The sequence below is a fragment of the Rhipicephalus microplus genome, chromosome 7, assembly GCF_043290135.1.
Source record: "Rhipicephalus microplus isolate Deutch F79 chromosome 7, USDA_Rmic, whole genome shotgun sequence".
Taxonomy (NCBI): domain Eukaryota; kingdom Metazoa; phylum Arthropoda; class Arachnida; order Ixodida; family Ixodidae; genus Rhipicephalus; species Rhipicephalus microplus.
Window position 1 is genome coordinate 6349161 of NC_134706.1, and position 23604 is coordinate 6372764.

The window sequence follows — 23604 nt, forward strand, 5'->3', positions numbered from 1 at the left end:
ACTCACACAGAAAGGCTCTAAAAACAAACTGAACAGCAATATTGAAATAGGGCAGCCCTGACGCACTGAGCGTAGCAGGTTAATGGGCGCCCCTACCACCTTATTAACAATGAGTAGTGTTGTATAGCCTTTATATGCCATAGCCGCTCTCTCTTTGATAATGCAGCCTACGTTCACAAAATCCAAGACCCTTATCAGAACATCATGTGACACAAGATCAAAAGCTTTCTATAAATCCCAGTGAAACATTGCTGCACATGTCTAAGTCGCATCGCAGAACTCCAGAACAGCTCTGGCCTTATGTATATTGGTCACAATTGTGCATCCTTTGATTTCACACGTCTGGTGTGGACCTACTATTTTCTTTATTACACCCTGCAATCGCTTAGCTAATATTTTGAAGATTTTGTAATCTACATTTGTTAAGCTAATGGGGCGATACAGTTTTATAAGGCAGAGTTTAGTTTTATCCTCTGTTTTGGGGGTTAGAATAGTGTGCGCCGTCCAAAAGCTGGGAGGCGGCATCTTATAATTGTAAGCTTCATTGAAAAGACAAGTCAAAATTGGGTAAAAATTGAACTTGACCTTGTTATAAAAGGCCGCGCTCAACTCATCTGGTCCAGGTGACTTTCCTTGGTTTAGCCGTTCTATAGCTCTTTCAACTTCCAAATTTGAAATGGGCAGTTCCAACCCTACAAAAAGACTTTCTAGCATTTTTGACAACAAAGATAAGAATTTCTCCCTAAACATTCCTATGTCAACCTCCGATCGCTGAAACAGATCACGATAGTAACTACAAAAAAAAACGTTTTCCATTCTCTTATTAGCTGTGTTAACGATACCATTGTGATGTATTTCTGCTATGGTATTTTTGCGGGCATATCTCTTCTCTTCACCCAGTGACCGTTTTGTTGGTGCTTCGGCAACCAACAATTTTTACACGAGCTCGAATTAGAGCCCCCCTATAACGCTCAATGTCAAAAACTTCCAACCTATGCCTAGCCTAGCGAATATCCTGGCGATTTTGCTCTTTCTTCTGGCAATGCAGAAAAATATGTTTTAGCAATTCTTCCTCCTTTCTCTTCTCTCGTATAGTTGCTCATGCTCTTTCTATTGTTATAATCTTATTATCCCTTTTAAAGTATACCCACTGAGCACCGATTGTTATTTCGCTGCTATAGTTAATTTTTTCTCACGTGTTCTGGTACCGTCTCCAAAGGTCCCATGAAAGCTTACTCTGTCTAGCGCCGCCACAACAGATATCAAAGTTGATTAGGCAGTGATCAGTAAAAAAAAAAAACTGGTTCGACCATGTATTTTTAACACATTGGTACTATATTCGTCGTTACATAAGTTGTATCCAGACGAGCGTGACTAGAATCCTGAAAGTGCGTGAAATGAATGTTTTGCCGCGCATCCAGACATTCCGCCACATCTTCAAGGCTACATCGGTCTATAATATTGTTAAGGGCTGCCGTACTCGGATCCCTACACGGCGCACTGCTGCTCTCGTCATGCGCAGAAAGCACACAGTTAAAGTCTCCCATGATTACAGCCTGCCTGGCGGTATCGCAATATCCAATAGGGATTCCAATTCCAATAGGGATTGGAAGAAATCGCATCTTCCAGATTGCAAATTAGGTGCATACATAGTAATGACGTGCCATTAGAAGAAAAGTGCCTGAAATCACATACTACTAACCTCCACGATAAACTAGATGTAACAGATTCAACGACCAGTCCCTGTACCTGGTGGACAAATAAAACAACAAAAACCGCAATTTTAAATTTTGCGCGAAGAAGTCCATGAGACCACTTTCGGCATACTCAGCCCCCCCCCCCCTAATTATCCGGCCCGCCATGTGGAGCTGATCTGGGTGCCTGCTCACTCTGGAAATCCCGGCAACGAAGCCGCCAGTGACCACGCCCGAAGTCTCATTAACCGGGCGGCGGTGGACTCCGAGCCGAGCTCTTCCAGGGAGCGCATGCATTCTTTCATAGAGATGATTGAAGCATACCGTGCGGAAGGTCAGCTATACCATGCACCCCACCGATCCCTGGACAATTTTCACCAGATATTATGGCATTGCCTCCAGACCCGCACACTTCCCTCCTCCCATTTCTTTTTCCGCATATACCCAGGAGCATACTCCCCATGCTATGCTCAATGCGCTCACCCCCACGCTTTCCTTACCCGCATTCTCCTCGAATGCCCGGCGGACCCTCCCCCGCGGGGCCCGCAGCCGCTGACCACATGGGAGGAATGGGAGACCCTGCTGCGCTCGACGGACCCGGCCAAGCAGACGACCGCCACTGACCGGGCTGCGACATCATGCAACTGCATCAACTCATGAACGCATAGAGCAGTGGGGGTCGTGCGGGACCCTGGGCCATACGTGCCCGAATCCCTTGGTCAAATAATGCTTTTACCACCAACAACAATCGGCTGTACAGGAGTACAGCTACTCCTGTACAGCTGTACTCCTGTACAGTGTTATAGCTGTACAGGAGTACAGCTATAACACCGAGATCTCTCTTTACAACTAGTTTTTCTTCCTGCTAGCGAGACCTCGCACGTTCAGTGAAGCAAAACGGAAAAAGCCTTCCATAGCCATAGTATGCGGTCGACTGAGATTGGGAGCACGATGCTCACCTCCGTCACTCAGTGCAGCTAAGCCTGCCAGCCGCATGCCTCGTTACCAATCCGTAGACGAGGCCTCGATGCTACGAAGACAACGACGCCGCCGGACGCCTGTCCAGTGGGATAGCAAGCTGTGGGCGCAACGCCGATCGACGCGGTGGTAGTGCTTTGGATGGTGGTTCTTCGACGCCAGCGTCTCCTGCAACGCTGCTGTCTCCCACTTCTTCTCATGCCCGTTTGCCTGTTGTGCCACTGGAAGCTTCCATCACCAATTCACCCACTTGCAAGTTCTCTCCGGTCACGTCCTCCATCACCTTACTTACTGTCGGCGCCGCTGTCACTAGCGCCAGGGTTTCCACAATGTCCATTACCATATGCTCTTTTTCTGCTTGGGAAGTAAGGGAGACGCTAGCCGCACGTCCCTCTGTGTTTGGGATGTAAGAACAGCGCAAAAATTATAGACAAGGATGAAAGAAGCGACGACACCGCGCTCTCGTCTCTTCTTTCGTCCTTGTCTATCATTTTTGCACTGTTTTTACATCCTAAGAATTAACCACCAACTAGCCGAACTTTCGCTATTATCCCTCTGTGTCTGTTTTGTTTGCAGGCCTCAGCGTGCTGCCAGCGACTTCCTTGGCATCGGCTTCGTCCATGATGTGTTCTGCAGTGTCTTCACTCGCCGTTGTCCCCGCAGGTGCCGTAACACTGGTATACGTAGGCACAGTGGAACTCTACCCGGGGTGACCACTAGGGCTTTTTAGATGCGGAAGCATTTTATACTCGCGCCTTGTAGTGCGCCGTCCGCGCCGTCCGCGCCGCTTCTCGAACATTCGACAGCTGACGCGCGCGCATGCGCCGTCGTGCCGTCGCCCACTCTTCCACCATCTGTGCATCCCTTCCTCCTCTACACACCGCGCGTGCTTCACTCCTCCACCATCTGTGCACCCTTCCTCCTCTACACACCGCGTTCGACATCTACAATTCTCCTGATTCTCCAGTGGACGCGCATGTGGCGTCGCGCTTCGAGAACATTCAACAGCTGACAGTGCATGCGCCGTCGTGCTGTATATATACTCAAGGTCGGCGCTCGCTCGCTCAGTTGCCGCTCGTCGGTTGGTTTGTACGGCGCGTCGACGTCCAAGGTCGCGGTGAAATGAATTCCAACGAATCCACAAACACAATGATCGACGTCCCTTCGACCAGCGCCGCCCTTTCGCATACGTGTGTACGTGTTCACTCATTTAACACCCCCTCCTACAACCACGTTAACCAATTTAGCCATCGACCCAAGTAAGTCGCAATTTAACACCCCATTTCACAACCACGTTAACCAATTTAGCCATCGACCCAAGTAAGTCGCGCTTTAACACCCCGTTAACCAATTATATGCTCCGCATCCTCCTCAGTGTTCCCCCGAGGGAAGCTGCGGGCAATTTTTTTCCCCAGCAACGCGCAATCGATGGGGAATATCCTCGATGTTAATGTCACTTATAAGCTTCAGAGTAACGGTTCTCGTTGTTGACCCTTTATCCGTACCTCCATTCACACGCCATCGCTCACGAGTGATGTCTGTGACACAGCCGTAGGGTAGCAACGCCGCCCTCACGTCATCATCAGCTGTGTTGAACAGGAGCCAGTGGACTTGGATACGGAGATCGTTACTTGTCGAGTCAATGACGATACAACGTCAACCTTTCACTTTGATGCCACTGCTTGCAAGAAGTCTGCAAGCAGTCATGGGCCCGGCCGGACCGGGCTCGGGCCCATGAGCTTCGGGCTTGGGTCGCGGCTGGGCCTGAGTCAGGCCCGCAATAGGCCCAGGTCTGGAATACAGGGTGTTTCAAGAAATAAGTCCAATATTTATGAAAAACTACAAAAAAGAGGCATCTGCATTCTAGCTGCCGTGTTCCCTTTACTTTGGCAGAAGGCTTCTTTGAATGTGTACAAATAAAAACTACGGCAGTAATTAGAGAAATTGAAACAAATAACTTCACAAAAAATTAACAAAAATTTAACAAAAAATTAAAACAGCCCCGTCGTGGTGGTCTAGTGGCTTAGGTACTCGGCTGCTCACCCGCAGGTTGCGGGATCGAATCCCGGCTGCGTTGGCTGCATGTTCGATGGAGGCGAAAATGCCATTGGCCAGTGTGCTCAGATTTCAGCGCACGTTGATGAAGCCCAGGTGGTCGAAATTTTCGTATTCCTTCACTATGGCGTCTCTCAAAAAGATATGGCGATTTTGGGACGTAAAACCCCACATATCAATTATTCAATGAACAAAATTTAAAACAATCAACTTTTCATTGAGGGTGTTTTCGAAGTGAATGGTATATGCGCTGTTTGGTGCGTCGGTTTTGGTTTCGCCAGCTAAATTAGCATGATTTCTTTGCTCAGTGGTGATTGCCACTTGCCGTGTTTTCGAAATTTCAAGATGGCTATGGACTATTAGAAAGTACTTGCATTCGCCCATTTGGCCAGACTAGCTATCTCGACCGGTTAAAAGTTGATTGTTTTAATTTTCACATTTGCTGCCGTAATTATTGTTTTGACACATCTGAAGATTCATTCTTCCAAAGTAAAAGGAATGGTGCAGGTAGATCGCGGATGTCTCCTTTTTGTAGTTTTCAAATCATTGAACCCATTTATTGAAAAAACCTGAGCACCATTATCAATATAATGGCGTGTATACGCTGTTTGGCTTTGTTTTTTTTTTTTTGTGAGGTTAACCATTTTGAAGCGGCCCAGGTTATAATACGTAGGATTTCGCAAACCAGATGTGCGTCTGGTTAACCTCCCTGCCTTTATTTGCATCTTTATCTCTATCTCTCTCTCTCTCTCTCTCTCTCTCTCTCGTAGCTGAATACTTCGGGTAATTAGACTAGCTGGAGTGCTTTAGTATGTACTCAAATCGGAAAATACATGGCATCTGCCATTTGGCTCCATCGGTACGCTACACGTTTTTTTTTTTTTCAAGAAACGTGCACATAATGTATTTTGTCACTATTATTTGTCCACCATAAGGAAAGATTTGCCAGGTGGTACTGCTACAACAGCAATGGTGCACTACTGATGTATATAATATGTGCGCGCTGCTAACTAGGAAAAATATTCGAGTATGCAGACACACTCGCAAGCTCGCCAAGCCTTTCTCCGCCTGCGCACTCTGTGGACTCTTTAACGCGCCTTGTGAGTCATGAACAATTCAGGAGCTGTTGTTGGAGCACGTTAACTGCGAGATGCGAAGTGACTCTTATGACAGGCGTGCCAATCGATAAAAATGTTGCATTTTTTTCTGCTACCAAGGCAGTTGCAAATATTTAGCACACATTAATTGCCCCAAAACGTTAAGGATTTAACTGGATTGTCCATTATATGGAACAAGTTTTTGCTTATTTTTACGCACATCATGTTTTTCGTATTTCGACAGTAATTCATAAGCGTCCTCATTTGTCTAAGCGCAGGTGTTCTCATGGCGCTCAAAAACATGCAAGCACTCCCACGGGGGGAAGTAAGAGTTTTATATAAGGAAGCTCATGATTATAATTTTGATTTGCTGCTGTACACCTTGAAACAGGGAACAGGGGGGGGGGGGGGTAGGCAGACGTGCATTGGCACTTTTTACTGGATAAATGGGCGACGACTCCTGCGGTACCCGGATCTCAATAAATTTGCATCCTTTCAAACTTTTTCCCCCAATTTCTGCCGTCTTTTGGCTATTAACGGATAAGTAAAACACATCAGAGCTGGAAACACTAGGTCAGTCGTAAATTAAATCTCCTTTATCGATCGACATTTTCACACTAAGTGTGCCAGTTTTTTTTATATATATATACAAACAAGCAATAAAAGTTCATTTTATTTGGGCCAAACGTGTTTCGTCTTACTGAGAAATCAGTCAGCTTAACTTTCGCCTCTTCAGAAAGCATGAACTAAATTTAAAGAAATATATTAACAAAATTTTATAGCCACATTGGCCAAGCAGCCAGCGGATCTCAAAAAAAGGCACGAGCGCATTGCGCATGCATGCGAAGTGGAAAAGTGGTGCTTACGCTGCAACCCTTCTCCTCTCAATGCTTCCTCTTTTCCCTCCATTCAGGGACCTCATTAGTAACGTCATGAAAGAAATTTTTTGTTCATAATTTGATTCGAGTAGGATGCCCAGCAACGCGACTATGCTTAGCTAAAGGTAGCATATACAGGAACTCTAGACGGCCGTAGCAATGGTGCGCCGCCGGCCAATCTCGGAGGCCGTGGCCCACAAGAAGTAGCTTTGGGTTCACACTATAGATGACGCAACAAAAGAGCGGTACACATGTATTCATTCGTGTGCCTATATTATGGGCATCGTTTATGTTAACTTGACACCGAGAAAAAAATTACTGAGGAAAGAAGATGTAGTTAGTATCATGTCGGCACTGCTAGCAATAATAGAATATGCAGTCATAAATTGGGCATAATAAGCGTGCAGCACCACTAATTATAGTGGCTCGTGATAATTACCACAACTGCTCACTAAGAAGACTTCCTGTTTTTTTTTTTTACTTTATAGCTTATTTGGAACGCCCACGACAATCCTTTCGACTGTCAGCTCAACGCCGTCAGTAGTGATATAACGTACTTCGCGAAGAAGAGTAATTTCGGAATTTGTACATCCAATGCACATGTCACTCACTTTGTTGCTGTTAACAGAAAAGAATGGCGAAGCTTCGAAATTAGACAAGAAACATTTGAGCTATCGCTCAAGGTTCTTACCGTTTACTATTCTTTCCACATCCTCATCTTCAGACAAAAATTGAGGGTCGATTAGCGGCATTTCGTTCGGGTGTGTGAAGTTTAGCTTGACGGTGCCACGAGACTTTGGTCGCACCATGGCTACAGCTGGCATGAAGCCAGTGTGGTTGAACATGGGCATATAGTATTCACAAAAGGTCTGAAAGTGAAAAAAAAATATTTGCTTGGTGATCATGGCTTTTCAAAGAAGAAACTTGCTCAAGTTCAGCATGCACACTTGACGCGGACACAACGTCAAGAAATGTTTTTGGTAAAGCATTGTAATCAAGTTTTTCAAATGGGAACCCAGGGTGTGATGTCGACGAGGTATTTACAATTTTTGTTAGGGCAATCTACATTCACAACATATGGGAGTGCCCAGGGCCCTTCATTTATGCAGACCAGGCCTCACCACCAGCCTCCCTTCCTTTCTTTCCTTCTCGTTCATAAAGTGCGAAAGGAAACTAGCTCCGCAATGGATGCCAAAAAAAAAAAAATCAAGGAAAGGAGTACTTCTCATGACGCCTGCCATTGGTTTCCGTCTTTTTGGGATAACGGTAAAAAAACAAGGAAAAATGGTTCACTTACGAAGTGAATGATGATGAGTGGGCGAAGCAGTGGGATCGTTCGGTGTTACGATAAATCACCCCAGATATTTACCACTCATGCATGTGAGGGACGAAGTGTTGCAGGGCTATATACAATGTTTATTGGTCATTATTGGTATGTTGTGTAGAGTTATGAATTGTGTTTTGCCTTCATTATTACTACTTTGTGGTATCGTATCTAGTCTGAAGTTGGCAAAGAGGAAGCCTGGGCATGTTGACGTATTGGCTAGGGGTTGTTTCCGATAATATGAAATTCATCGTAGAGCATATTGAGACGTCATATACGGCACAAGCCAGTCATTGTCTGTGATCGTCATTTTCATGACGTTTAGTAGGTACCTTGCATGTGTTGTGCCCTAATGGCACAAAGAGAATGTGAGGTGTGAAACGCGCTTGTTCTTCATCGTCATCAGCACCATCATCGTGGTCAGCGGTTGCTATGGTGCCCAACGCCAACGCCAAAGGACAAGCCTTTACCAAAAGGAGCTTCACCCCTAAAACACCGCCAAGCACTTCATACAGATGGTTAATCCGCGAAGCTGAAAAGTGCAGTCATAGGCGATTGCAGACGTCTCAGCCGAAGCAAACCGCTTCAGAATCGGCCACCGTCAGTCCCGGCCAAAGCCTGTCGGGACGGGTGAACGCTTTCTCGACATTGCCACGCTGACGCTGCTCTGCCTCCAATGACACTTCCTCGGCTTTCCGTTGTCGCTTGCATTCGGCTCGGAAGGCACCGGATTCTCGGTGCGCAGTTGTTGCGCTTTGCCACGTGGGCTTGTTCTTGTGACAGTACTGCTGCATTGGTTTGCCGAACAGGAATTCTCTCACGGATCAGCTGTCGAGTGCAGTTCTTGGAAAGTTTTTTTTTTATTTAATATACCTCAAAGGCCACCCAACAGGAGGCTTTACATGAGGGTGTGGGCAAACAATATAGGGTTAATAAAACAATGATTCTATGGCATTTTTAAATCTATCCGTGTTGCTATGATGGATGACACTTGGAGGAAGATCGTTCCAGTCCCTGGCTGCTTGAGCGAAGAAGGAGTGATGGTGGGCTGTGGTACATGCAGGAGGTGGGTACACGGCCTTGTGGTGGCTTGTGCGGGCTGAAGTACGATGAGCTGATTGAATGGGACAGTTGTAATGAAACGTATGATACATTTTGTGATACAAGGATAGTCTGGAAACCTTACGGCGTAGGTCAAGGTTAGGTAGATCTGCTATTCTTTTAAGGGTGGTAACACTGGTATGATACGAGTAATCTGAGTAGATGAATCTAACTGCTCGGTTTTGAATTAGTTCGATGGACTTACTTAGGTTAATTTGGAATGGGTCCCAAATGGCGGATGCGTACTCTAGTTTTGGGCGAATTAGTGTTTTGTAGGCTAGTAATTTGACTGATGGAGGGGCAAGATGCAAGTTACGACGAAGGTAACCGAGAGCTCTGTTAGCATTGTTAACTATTTTACTTACGTGAAAAGACCAGTTTAGATTCTGTGAAATGTTAACACCGAGATATTTAATGGAACTTAGGGAAGAAACTATGGAGCCATTAATATTATAGTTAGTGGTGGGTAAGTTTTGGCGTCTGTGAAATGAAATAAGTGCAGTTTTATTAGTATTTAATACCATGAGCCATTTGCGACACCACTCGTCCAGCTTTAGTAGGTCCTGCTGGAGAGTAATTGTATCTGAAACGTTAGTAATAGGTCGGTAGATTACACAGTCGTCGGCAAAGAGGCGGATGTTAGATGAAATGTTATCGGGTAAATCATTGATGTAAATTAAGAAGAGGAGGGGTCCTAGAACTGTACCTTGTGGCACACCGGAGATTACGTTGGAAAGGGAAGAGGGCGTATCGTTAGCTTCAACAAATTGCTGACGGTTAGTGAGGAAGTCCTGAATCCAATTGTAGACAAGTTGGTTAAGGCTTAATTGGGAGAGTTTTAGTAGTAGGCGGTTGTGGGGAACTTTGTCAAAGGCTTTCTCAAAGTCAATAAAAAGGGCGTCAACTGGTATGTTAAGGTCTACACTAGCGCTTAAGTCATGGATGAATAGTGCAAGCTGAGTATCGCATGAGAGTCCCCTTTGGAATCCATGTTGGTTAGGGTGAAAAAATTTAACTGAGGTAAGGAAGTTAGCGATTTGTGAATGAATTATATGTTCCATTATTTTTGAACAGACGCTGGTTAAGGAAATTGGCCGGTAACTAGATGAACCAGGCTTAGGAACCGGAACGATCTTACCCACTTTCCAGTCGTGAGGAACGATGCCGGATGAGAGTGATTGCTGAAAAATATAGGAAAGAATGACACTGGTGATTTCTTTGGTGTTTTTGAGCACCTTAGCATTTATACCATCGATGCCGCAGGATGATGTAAGTTTTAATGACTCGATAATTTTCTGGATGCCCTGAGGTGAAAAAATGACGTCCGGCATGGTAGGGTAGTTGTGGGGGGAGACATCAGGGAGGTTTTCAATCGGTTCTCTGGTGAAAACGGAAGAAAAGGTATGGTTTAGTTCTTCTGCTACTGCATTATTCGCGATAGGCTGTCCAGTTGGATCCATTATTGATATGCATTTGTTTTCGTTTCGCGGGTTAATCACTCTCCAAAATTGTTTTGGGTTAGTGCGGAGTAAGTTGGGCAAGGTGGTATTATTAAACAGCCGCTTCGCTTTATCGATGGCAGAGCAGAATAGTTTCGTGGTAGTCTGGTATTTTTGCCACGCCACAGGATTGTTGCTGTTTTTTGCGGCGCGAAATTGTCGTTTCTTTTTGTTTTTGAGCCTCTTGAGTTCAGGATTAAACCAGCGGGATGTGCTACGTTCGCCAATCGTAATTGTTGGAATGTAAGTACTAATAAGCTCATGCATTTTAGATTTAAACATTAACCAATTTTCAGTGACAGATCGTTTGTTAAAATCTTTAACTACAAACTGACAGAATTTTGTTAGTTCTTTATTGAAATTATTATAATCACCCTTATCGTATAAGGTAAGCTTTTTCCTTGTTTTGTCTGGGCGCTTCAGCCTACAATGGAATGTGCCATGAATGACCTTATGGTCGCTGATTTCGTCGAGGTACGAAAGCGAAGTGATTCTATCAGGAAGGGTTGTTAGTACTAGATCAAGTATATTGGCTGAGTGTTTAGATTGCCTCGTTGCTGCATTAACAATTTGAGTTAAAGCGAATGTTAAACATGTATCGACGAAGTTGTTTTCAATGTTTTGTTTCGATGTGACAAGGACGAGGTCAGACCAATCTATGTTCGGAAAATTAAAGTCGCCGAATAGGACAACTGGTGCATTAGGGAAATGAATCTTTAGTGATTGTAGCGCGTCATGAAACATTGGTATAAATGTACTGTCGGAATCAGGTGGGCGATAGCATGCACCTAAGACTACGTGGGGTTGAATGGCTTTACAGCACACAAACACCATTTCGAGTGAGGTTGGTATATTGATACGATAGCAGCCAAGGTCACGGTGAGTAGCAATGAGCACGCCACCACCACGCCTGCCATCTCGGTCGGTACGAAAAATATTGAAATCTGGATAAGAAGGGAATATTTCACCGCTGATGACAGACGAGTTTAACCACGTTTCGGTTAGCACTATAACGTTGGAATCTGAAGAGTCAATTAAACAGGACAAGATATCCCGCTTTGGTAGTACGCTCCTGATATTAGTAAAAAGAAACGATAAATAGTCCTTGGGACCGTAAGGGCAACCACTAGCTAACTGCTACGGCGTGCGAAGAACGACTTGTTGATTAACCGGGTCATACACGTAGGTGTTCTTCCCTGCTACAAGTTTGTTATGACGAAGGCTGCTGGGAAAAGTTTGAGTTTTTTTGAACTCGACCAGTTTTTTACGGGCTAGGCGTGTGGCTGGTGAAAAATCTTGCACAATGTTAACATTGGGATGCTTGTGATCTCTACTAGCAGTTAGTACCTTTTCCTTATCTTTGAAATGGGTGAATTTTACTAGAACTGGTCTAGTTTTATTCGGCGAAAAGGTACCGAGTCTGTGTGCGCGTTCTATGTCTTTCGGAGCAATAGTTAATTTGAGGTGCTCACTTGAAAACCTGATAATCTTTTCCTCAGATTTTGTCCAACTTTCGTTAGACTCATCATCTATCCCGTAGAACACTAAGTTATTTCGCCGCGCTCTATCTTCGGCGTCATCAGTGCGTGCAGTCAGCTGCTCAATCTGATGCGCGTTTGCCTCTGCGAGTGCATGCACACTCTTCACGTCAGCTTTGATCGCCGTCAGCGATTGGCACTCCCCTTCAATTTTCGTAAGTCTCTCTTTTATGTCTTTCAGCATTTTATCGTTATCAGCCTGTTTATCTCGGATACCTTTGATTTCGCTAAGTAGTGCTGATTGGCCTGTTTTTAGTTCGCGCAAGGCTGCTAACACATCTGAATGGTCGTCACCGGCAGAGGCACGAGTGGCAGGCCCTGGGTTTAGTTCGACATCGCCAGACAGTTGCAGGAGACTCATGATGATATTCACACAGTCGCAAAGAATGGCAAACGCTGCATGTGGGCCCGGCAGCACTAAAAGACCACGGTAACGCGTGGGTTTAGTGAATAAGGAAAAGCGGTTTGTTACCTGCACAAAGGATAGAGGCGTGTGGTGAGTTGGTCTCATCGCGATCGTGCCGCCGGACCCACTGAAAGCAGCGATGATGTCACGGCGATTTATATAGGTGCAGTCACGTGTGGGAATGGCGAGAGCGCGTGGTCCCGGACGAAGCATGCGCAGCACCGTGGGGGGCCGCACAGGCAAGGCAGCGGGAGCCAGGCACCATTGTTGATGCACGGCGTCAGATGCAAGGCTGTGCCCTGCGGACGTGGTCATTGGGTGGCATAGCCGCTCACCAGCATAGTCGTCGAGCAGAGGCCGGGGGCCGGATGGAGGGTTCCAAGGACGAACACGCATGGAATCGCCGACAAGACGTGCCGACGAAGCCTTCCAGAAGGACGACGATGGACCAGCCATGGTGTTGCCGAAGCGGTGAGCTCGGGTAGCAGTCATTGCCGCGGAAGCGTTGGTGATAGCACCGCAGGAGCAGCAGGCCATGACTAATAGCTGCACAAAGGATAGAGGCGTGTGGTGAGTTGGTGTCATCGCGATCGTGCCGCCGGACCCACTGAAAAGTTTTGTGCTGTTCGGGTGTTCTCACGATCCATGCCCTCTCCATGTGGAAGTTGGAAGTTGAAACTGCTATGCGTGGGTTTGGGGGCACAGCTGCGAATGGAGGAACGACCGCACTGACAACGGCGCAGCCAATGGAGACCGTTATCGTTTCTCATAGCGAACACATTTTCATTTAGCCAAATATAGATTTCGCTGTGAGGCAAGCGCAGCCATAACGCTGGACTTTAAACACGACGCAAAAAGGTCAGACTGAGCAAAGGTGGGGGACAGAATTAGCATTCCCTTTTAGATGACGAGGGGAATACTGCCCCGCGTGGCCCTTAATTACTCCCTTCCCCTGTGCGCACGCTTACGCCAGAAATCCTCAGAAAAGCAAATAACGACAGTACAAGCTGGCGTTCGCATCGATCTTCAAGCGCGGCTCGAAAACAATAAAATCGTCTCCCTTGCTGAAGAAAAACAAATTACGAAGGAGTGCCATATTGCACAGCTAACCTTCACAAGCCAACACACTTTGAATATACATAACGCTTTTGTGCACGTTTCTTCTCGGGAAAAGCTTGGGGTGCAATCGTTGCTAGAATATTCCAATGAAGATGTTTTGAGGGCTCTGTGCCATCGGCATCAATAACGGGGGCTAAGAAAAGCCATGTGACCAGGGTAGAGAGGAGGGGACCTGATCAGAAGAGGAGAGGGAAAGAGGTAATGCGTTGAGCTTACCTAATACGGGTGATTCAATAATAATAATAATAATAATAATAATAATAATAATAATAATAATAATAATAATAATAATAATAATAATAATAATAATAACTAACAATAAAACCATGGCATAATTGTAAAGCACGCAGTAGGGGAAACTCCCAAAATTTTGACAATTTGGTATTCTTTAACTTGCCCTGACATCACACCTTACAAAGTCCTCTAAGAATTCCTCCCCCCCCCCCTTCTTAATGAAATAGTCAATAAAGCTTTTCCACGATTCCCCCCCCCCCTCAAAAGTGACCGCTGCTGCCGGTCGGCAGCCGAGCATCGTAACCGCTACACCACCACTGCAGATGACAGGTGATTCAAAGACTGGACCAAAAAATAGGGGGTAACGTAATGGAGCCTGCGTAAAGCGTGTGACTGAAACGATAAAGTGATAGGGTGAGAGAAATGTACAAACGAATAACTGGATTGAGGAGGGAGCTGTGTCCTCCGAAATGGCAGGATGTATACCAAGGACGACAAGCAAAGACTTTGCAGAAAAAGAGAAAAAGTCAGGGATAACCCATGCCTAACAAAGTCGTCGAATGGAACTAAAGATTGCACTGTGCTCAAACAGAAAACAAGAAAACACTGAAATGACCCTAAGTCGGCTAAAAATTTGAGCTCGATCAGACAACTCAAGAAATATGTCGAGCTCTGAGGGCTCTCTCGAACTCAGACTCGCCAAAGGTTTCCTCGATTAGACTCACTCGCGCTCAAAATCGTCAACATATTACTTAGCCGGACTCGATCAGACTCCGACTCATGGCGCCACCTGAGTCTGCAGGAGGCTGAGCGAGTCGATTCATGAGTACGTTAGCCTGAAAGCTTCTTTTTCGAACATGATATTGCTTATTAGCGCCAGTAATTCAAATAATCGGGGCTGGACGATACGATTTTTGTTTCTGTATATTCAAATACGTTTCATGAGTGGTTTCAATTAAGAAAGGACATTTTTATCTAATGCAAGGCTCACGCGAAACATTTTTTATGAATTACTTTTCATGAAAGAGTTTTGTGGTAGAAATCGTGACGCCCACTGGCCTCCCCTCTCCTTATCTCACACGTTTGATCAATAAATATAAAACTGGCGTGCTGAGATAGTGTGAATATACTTCAGTATAACCGTAAGTTGGTATAAGGTTCATAGTAATTTTAAAGATAAGTATGTAGGTCCATAGGCTGACAGTAAGAGGCTGAGCGCACTGAAGAACTATATTTTGCACTGAGAGCTCAGTCTGACTCAGACTCACTGCCTGAACTGAGTCCACTCATGAGCATACGTCAGCGGCAAAAAAAATTGTAATAAGGTGTATATATATATATTGAAAAAGGGTTTATTGGCGACTGTTGCGACGGCGGTCCTACGATAAAACACGATCGTGAATGAGCAACGGTCAAGCAGATGCCGGCGATGATCAGCACGAGCCGAGCAAGCCAAGCCCAGGACCCAGTACCCAAGCGAAGGCGATGTTGCTTGCCAACGATGCGTTTTCTTCTGCACTATATATATATATATATATATATATATATATATATATATATATATATATATATATATATATATATATATATATATATATATATATATATATATATATATTGCGCTTAGGGCTTACTCTGATTCAGAGTCTAAGACTCTACAATATTCTTTTTTTTTAACGGGACTCATTTGAACGCATACTCTTTGCAATGTTTCTCAACGGAAGTTAGACCCAAGGTCACTGACATATTACTCACTCACTCCCAGACTTAAGTCCCGACATTAGTCTGAGTGAGCCTGAGTGAGTCGACTTATGAGTGAGTTTGCCGATCAATGCTCACGAGTGAGTTTGTCGTCTTAGAAGTAAGTGGGGAAACAGAAGAGACTTGAAGTGACCGTACGAAAGGGGCTTTCTGTCCTACGGCTGTAACGACATGTAACTGGCTAACTCTTTTTGTAAGACTGTTCGATTCGCAGCTACCTTTAACGGCAGCCGTGAAGGCGTCCATGGACTGAGGGAAGTAGTAGGCAAGAGCATGGCCTCGCACAAGCAGCCTTATCAAGTCTCGTGTTAGTGAAACAGTGCGTCAGATAATGATACAGAAAGAACAGACAGGACCAAGCGCTTATCAAGCCAAACGTCTCTGTCATCTTCCGGAGCCACGAGGACCCGCAGCTGGGCCCTCCTGGTCACTGAGCCGTTTAAAAAGTTGTTTGGCACAAGCGGCAGCTGCATAATGGCGATGTGACTAAGTCAGCTGCTTTGTATCTAGAGTACCGTCGTTCTACCATAATTCGTCCCAGCCTAATACGAAGGTACTGCTATTTAAGTTACGTTTGAATCATGGTGCTTCGACATTTTAGCAAGCTCGGCACTACTTCAGATTCAGTTCAGTTCAGTTTATTAACCTTATGGGCTTCCCGAAGGAAGCATTACATAAGGGGTGGGTTACAACTTCTCACATAGACATTTCATATTGATTAGTTATATGCTGCTGAAACAATGATGGACAGGTGATGGCGGCAATGTCAGCAGGAAGGCCGTTCCAGTCTTTGGCACCAAGTTCGGGGGATGAACGAGGCGGAGAAGTAAGCAGTTCGGGCACGTGGGCGCGCGACCTGCTGCGGATGACTGGTGCGGTGAGAAATGCGTGCAGCGGGTACGATGTATGGCACTTGACTGAGGGTGCCGTGAAAAATCTTGTGAAAGAGCATGAGACTGGAAGTACGTCGACGATCACAAAGCTTAATTAAACCGGAATCTGCCTTAAGTGCTGAAATGCTGATATTGTACGACTATTTTGAGTGAATGAATCGGGTAGCGCGATTTGAACAGCTTCAAGTAGGTCGATAAGATATGATTGATGTGGGTTCCAGATGGCCGATGCATACTCCAGTTTTGGTCTCACGAGGGATTGGTAAGCGAGCAATTTGACATGTTTTGGGGCCTGACGGAGATTACGCCTCGGGAAACCTAGCGTCCGGTTTGCTGATGATATGATATTAGAAATATGAGCGTGCCAGGACAGGTCGTTAGAAAGAGTGATTCCGAGATATTTATAAGAATGGACATTCTCGAGAAGCGTGTTTTTGATTTTATAAGAAGGTGCTATGGGATGACTGCTGCGAGAAAATTACATAGATTTGCACTTATTTGTATTTAGGGTCATGAGCCAATCGTTACATCAAGTAGTTATGTTGTCTAGGTCTTTCTGGAGAGCAGTTTGATTGTGGCTGTCATAAATGGTACGGTAAATGACACAGTCGTCCGCGAACATTTTAATGTTAGAAGAGACATGCGAAGGTAAGTCATTAATATATATTAAGAAAAAGAGGGGGCCAAGGACAGATCCTTGAAGAACGCCAGATGTTGCTAGTACTGGGTTAGACAAGTGATTATTGACAGCTACGGACTGGGAGCGGTTACTAAGAAATTCAGTAATCCATTTGAAGACATCTGGGTGTAAGTTAAGTTTTTTTAACTTGAATAATAGGCGCTGGTGAGGAACCTTATCAAAGGCCTTGCAGAAGTCCAGGAAAATGACGTCAGTTTGCACATTGATATCGAGATTAGTATGAATGTCATGCAGAAAAATGGCAAGCTGCGTTTCACAAGGTAAACCCTTGCGAAACTCATATTGAGCGGGATGAAAAAAGTCGTTCGAGTCAAGAAACTTTATGATAAGAGAATAGATGACATGTTCCATGATTTTACAAGGAATGCTCGTTAATGAGATGGGATGGTAGTTTAGCGGGGAGTTTTTGTTACCTGATTTATGGACTGGAACGACCTTCCCAACCCTCCAGTCATCTGGAATAAGACCTAAAGAAAGAGACTGGGTGAACAGCAAGGATAAATAGGCTGGGACAATGCACTTCGTGTTTTTCAAAATTTTCGCATTAATTTCATCTATACCAGAGGAGGATGTCCACTTCATTTTGTCAATGATAGCGCTAATTCCGCTTACATTGAAAGTGATGGCTGGCATTTCAGAACTTATACAAAACGATAGTGAAGCGGGATGTGCGTTTGACCCGTGAGTAAAGACGCTTGCAAAAGCGGAGTTGAACACGTTGGCGCAATCGGCATCCTTAAGAATTTCGTTGGATTCGTTCGTTATTTGAATGGCCTAATTGTCACTAGGGTTTACAACTTTCCAAAATTGCCTTGGATTTGGAACCTATAGGTTTGGTAGGTTGGTATTGTAAAATGTGTGTTTAGCTTGACGTAATGCGTGCAGGTAGTCCGTTTCTGCTTCATAACATTTATCCCATGCACAAGTCCCATGCACAATATTTATCCCATGCACAAGATGTAGTACAATCCAAGTTTAGAGGTGTACCATGGTTAAGAAAACAGCAAATTTCACCGCAAGGGCGAAGCCACAAACGGCACATCAAGAACTTGTAAGGCTATTCGAATTAATCCTAGCAGCCAATTCGTTTAGCATCTTCAATGGCTTGACTCAACGAAACACTGGCATCAGGAAAAGCTATCGTTGCTGTGAGCGCAGTGATCTTAGCATCATGTGAAGCTTCAGGGTAAGCTGCACAACACGTGTAAGCGTGAGTGAGCTGTCCGCTGATACCTGTCAAGCTAAGCCGTTTGGTGCGGCACTCGGTGGTGGTGGTTGTGGTTAGGGGAAGCAAAAGACGCCTAATTTCTGCAGCCCTTGGGGGAGCACGGCGCAGCGTCTTGTAGGGAGAAGGGGGAAGGGGAATGAAGAGCAGGAAAGTAGAAGACGGGGGATAGGAGCACTCAGTCATCACAAGGGGGCAACTGCCGCGGCAGCAACAGTAGCCAGTAGTTGCCAAGAGTGCCATGCAGCGTCTCGATGGTATAGCGGGGCACATGTGCCCCAGCAGCAGGGCTCTTAGATCAGTGTTACAGCCGAAGCCATCAGCCACCTGCCCCCCCCCCCCCCTCGAGAACTGATCGCACCCTTTCAGAGGCATTTACATCGCAGTTAGGACGTGTCGCACGATGTTACAAATTTTGACTTAAAATGGCACCTCACAGCGACGACGAAAAGACGTCAGAATCGAGTGTACATCTAATTGCTGTTACAATGAAGTAAAAAAAAATCTTCGTTACTTTTAAAAACTGCAGACTGTGTGCGGGACTGCAAAATGTGACCGACGTGTCCATGAAATGTGTTTTGGCTTGAAGTGTGAGGACGGAAGATTCAGTACGCTTCATAAAATTTCGCGTTTCGACTACACGGCAATCCTGAACTACGGAGTATCACATAAAAGCCTCTCTTATAGTGCATTAGTATGCAGGAAATTATCAGTGAATGAAAAGTTATAACCAATCACCCTGCTTGATATTTTCTATTATCGCATGCGAAATATTAGCGTTGGTTTACCTCGTGCGAAACATAAGGTGACTTCTCGATATCTGGTCTAGGAAATAAGTCCGTAAGTTCCACTTCTATGTCAGCCCAGTCTGTTTCCTTTTCCTTTTCTATTGTTTCATTGTAGCTAGAGGTGAAAAGCAATGCTTCAAAAGCTCCCGGTATGGTGAGAAGCCCTATGAAAGGGGTACAGAATAGAGATAAGTTGATGAGCATATGGTTGTCAGGAATATATTGAGAGACAGATGGCAAAAAGACGAGTTGTGATACTTCCATGAAACAACAATGACAAGAAAATAAGTTTACGTCTTGGCAAAAGTCTTATATTTTAATATAACCCGCAGTGAGGACTTCCTCATGCGGAACACAATCGGTATCATTCACACATGAACTAAGCGTAATCCTTGATCGTTCTGCATTAATACACCATGTATATTTTTTTTTAATTTTCAGACGTGGTTTGTAAAAATTCAACAGGAACTGAATTGTAGTGCTTTTCCTTAAATGCTGAGAGTAATTCAGCAGCTTCTCTTCAGTGTTTTAATTAACCTTTTCCAGTGTGTTCGAAATGGCAGCTCTGACTGTGAGGAAAGTCGTGCTATATTTAGTGTACAGCTAGGCTCCCGTTATACTTTATCTTCTTCTCCTTTCATATTTACATTACCAGTTCAGCGAATGTTGTTGCGGGATATGAGAGTATGCTATAGCTTGTAATTAAGCAATGCTCTTGAAACAACAGTTTTAAATCTCATAAATATTCCATAGAATAGATAAACGATTCTATTTCGGTCAGATGGCGCAAGAGATGGCATACAGACATTCCTCCTTCAGGCACTTCAAGCTTCGAATTTCAAAAAGGTCGAAACGTGAGTTTATTGGTATGACCTAATTAAACTGAAGATCTACAGAAATATTGGAACCACAAAAAAAAAGCGTCTCAAGTGCTTCTCTTTTAAATTTCCTTTGATTTTTTCTCTCGTTGTGAAGAACGCTAGATTTATAAGTGGTGTAGACTTCTCGGAGCGCATCTCTTTTAACGAGTAATGACCATGAGCCGAGCGATTTCGCTAGGAAAATTTTGCGTTCCAAGTAGCGTATTTCGAAAATGAACTTACCGATCATTATATTGCCAAGCGTGTTTATTGCTTTACTTCGGTGCATTCGGGTTTCACCCTCAAAAACTATTAGCAACGCTCGGCGCAGGCCACGCTGCAATGTTTGAGAAACTTCGCGATTGTTTGTGATCATTTTGTTAGATATACACACAGAACCCAAATAGTCATGTTTATTCGAGAGCTCATGCAAGCACGAGTGATAGCGCTGGAAGATTTGATGACTCGTGTATAAATAACATGCGTTCTAACCATAATCACATTACCGATGGCCTACGCTCGGTCAACCGCTATCGTGATACCTGGCATTTTACGTACCAAAACATCCATGTGATCAAAAGAGACGCTGCGGTGGAGGGCTTCGGGAATTCAAACCAACTGTTGTTCTTTGACATGTACTCACATTGCACAGCAGACAGGTTTCTGGCATTTCGCCGACCCACTACCTTCAAATATGATCGCCACCATCAGCGTACATGGGTTGCTTGTACGCCGACTTTTCATTTCCCGAGCACAAGTTCGCTTAAGTTAGGACCAAGTGTCGTCTTCTTCAGGGACACAACCACGTGAAAATATTAAAGACAGCTACTGCCTTACGGCAGCGCATTTGGTGATCCTGAAGGTTTTCTTCTTCTCTAGGTGCATAGCCGAGATGCAACCGTCAATGTTGCAGTGAATACTGCATGTCCACTACTTATCTTTCTAGAAAACTGTACAGTAAGGTCTTATTGATACATTGGTCAATTCTTTTTGTTTTGTTGTTTCATTCAATTAAGCATCTTCATACAGTGCCCTAAGCATCTTAGGCAAATCTTTGGCCGTTCGCATGTGTTAACGTCAGATAGGTGAAGTGTGCCTGGGCATGACACAAATCAGGCATTACCTGTCTGATTGTACTCGTACTGTTTGATACTATCATTTATTTTCAGTATTCCCACTTCATCCTGGTTCGTAGTTACTACGAGGCCTAGAAAAATGGCGTGATCCATGAGCCCTTCGCCAACTGGCAGGTCCAACACACACGGGATCTGCAAAACAAGCGCATGCATTTACTTCAACGTTACTTCTAGTTAATTTTACTAAGCAGACTGGCAACCAGCTTTGCTGAATCACCAAGGGCTAGTACGGCATGAGGAGAATGAAAGCCAATGTGCGATGAGTATGCAGTTCTGTGGGCATAGCAACGCATCACTTTGTCGAATATTTGTTATTTTTGATTCATGTGACCTTATGCAAGTGACATCACTAAATATTCCGAAATAGTTCACCCAAGATGATGCTGCGACTTACAGCATACTAGGGAAACGTGCTCTTGAATATAACCATTACAGGCTACTTGCGCAAGCATACTTCCAAGCGATTACGACCTACAGCATGCTCTCCGGTGCTATTCATTGGGCGATGTAGCACACAAGAGTGAAACGAAACAGAGTGCCCACTTCTGCATAGAAAGGAGCTGTTTATGCCGTAAAGCGCATAGAATGGTGAGAATATTAAATGTCCTGCGAATCTGCGCACTTGATTGCACGCTATTGTAATTTTGAATCTGGCACTCTTCATGCTTTCCAATATTGATAAACAAATTTGTTTGTGAGACCCCATTTTCCCCCCATTTTCCATTCTGTTTCGGCGAGGCGATGAGCCTGCTACCGAGAAAGTCATGTACCTGTCCTGTAATCTTAGGAGTAAGGCAAGGTAACCCATGTCAATATTTTACTTTTGAACAATGCAACTAAAACTATCATTCTTCCGTTAAAAATGTTTTAACAGCGTAGGTGATCGAGCCTGCCTGAATCTGTCCTACGCGAACAACAAAAAAAAAGTCACGCCGCTATGACGTCATGACGTGTTGCCTAGCAACCACTTGCAAAATTGTACGCCTACTTTGTGGTACACTGCTCCGCCACCAGCTCGCCTGTCTGGACACAACGTGCAACCACTCAGACGCGTCAAACGTGACGTCATGACAAACTGCGGATGCGCACGTAGCGCCAGACGCGAATACGGGGAGAACAAATAAATCTACGTGTAAGTGATTCTCAAAAGAGAGAAAAGAAGAGAAAAGTGAGCCCTGTAACTGTCTGCATCAAAGTGCGACACCTCAACAGCGGCTCACAATGGATGGGGGTGGGGAGGGATTAAAAGTGATAGGGAGAATTAAAAGGGATAGTGATAGAGGTAGGGACAGAGAGACCCACATACAGAAGTAAAGAGGGAATAGAGAAAGATGGACACGGTTGAAGGAGTTCGAGGACGGGGCACCGCTCAGCGAGAGCTTCACGGCGTCATGAGATGGCGTAGGAACAACCCAGTCGGCCAGAGCTGCGCTGTCGTCGGATATCGCGAGGGCACAACCGGTCGGCACACAATCCAGCGAGCGAGTCCCAAAGAATAGGGTTCGCACTACCGATGTGAATGCTGCCTACCGGTCATCGCAGCACGTTAATTGCCAAGATAAATTGACTCTTTAAAGTAGTCCACGTCATAGTAAAACTGAGACAGCGAAGGGCAGTGTTGACAGATGAAAAAACAACAACAGATATTCATCACAAAAGAAGCCCAAAAGAAAAAGAAACATAATGTATTTTCACATTCCTGAAAATATTCAAATTATAATTTTATCATGTCACTCAAATACGAACAAGAGTTTTGATAATCACCTCATTGTTTTGTACGGTGAAAATATGCGCAACCATGAATGAACACATGTAGCTATTTCTTAACGTTGTCTCCAAGGTAGTTCCTCCATTTGGTTAAAGGCACGTTTTCCAGTGCATGGTTAGTGTTACTGGTAATATCTCCACCATTTGTTTTGCTGAATGTTTACTTCAATTTCTCTTGACGTACGTTTGAACACTCTACCATAGGCGTGCGCTCGGGGTGCCGCGCTCCTCCCCCCCCTCCCCCCCCGCTCTTTGTCGCCCAGAATAGAGAGGGAGAGGTGCAAAATATGCCGCATACATTGACATGATAGGATGGGGGGCGAGGCGCTTCAGTGGACCTTAGCCGTCCTTGATAGAAAACCCTTGCGCACGCCTATGCACCCAACTTATCGGTCATTGACAAAGACGCTATTAGTGAACGACAAGCGTGCAGTGGTGAACGAGATGATCACTAAAATTACGCTATTTTCACGAAATGTGCAAATATCCCCTCCATCCAATAAAAAACGCGTCAATTAACTGGAAAATTCTACAAGTGACTCTACGACAAA

At 44.8% G+C, this 23604-nt stretch overlaps 1 protein-coding gene across 4 annotated transcripts in view; it reads right to left on the reverse strand.

Annotated features, from left to right (window-relative positions):
• LOC119184697 (4-pyridoxate dehydrogenase) overlaps nt 1-23604 on the reverse strand; it is a 73238-nt gene that overhangs the window by 20659 nt on the left and 28975 nt on the right. For 3 of the 4 annotated variants that reach the window (XM_037434010.2, XM_037434011.2, XM_037434009.2), the window contains 3 exons: nt 21274-21418; nt 19291-19454; nt 7394-7571 (listed from right to left, as the gene is read on the reverse strand). In XM_037434010.2, the coding sequence (XP_037289907.1) occupies nt 7394-7571; nt 19291-19454; nt 21274-21418 (487 nt within the window). Of the gene's footprint in view, nt 1-7393; nt 7572-10269; nt 12085-19290; nt 19455-21273; nt 21419-23604 lie in introns of those variants that run through there. The other variant, XM_075868518.1, reaches the window with a different exon arrangement.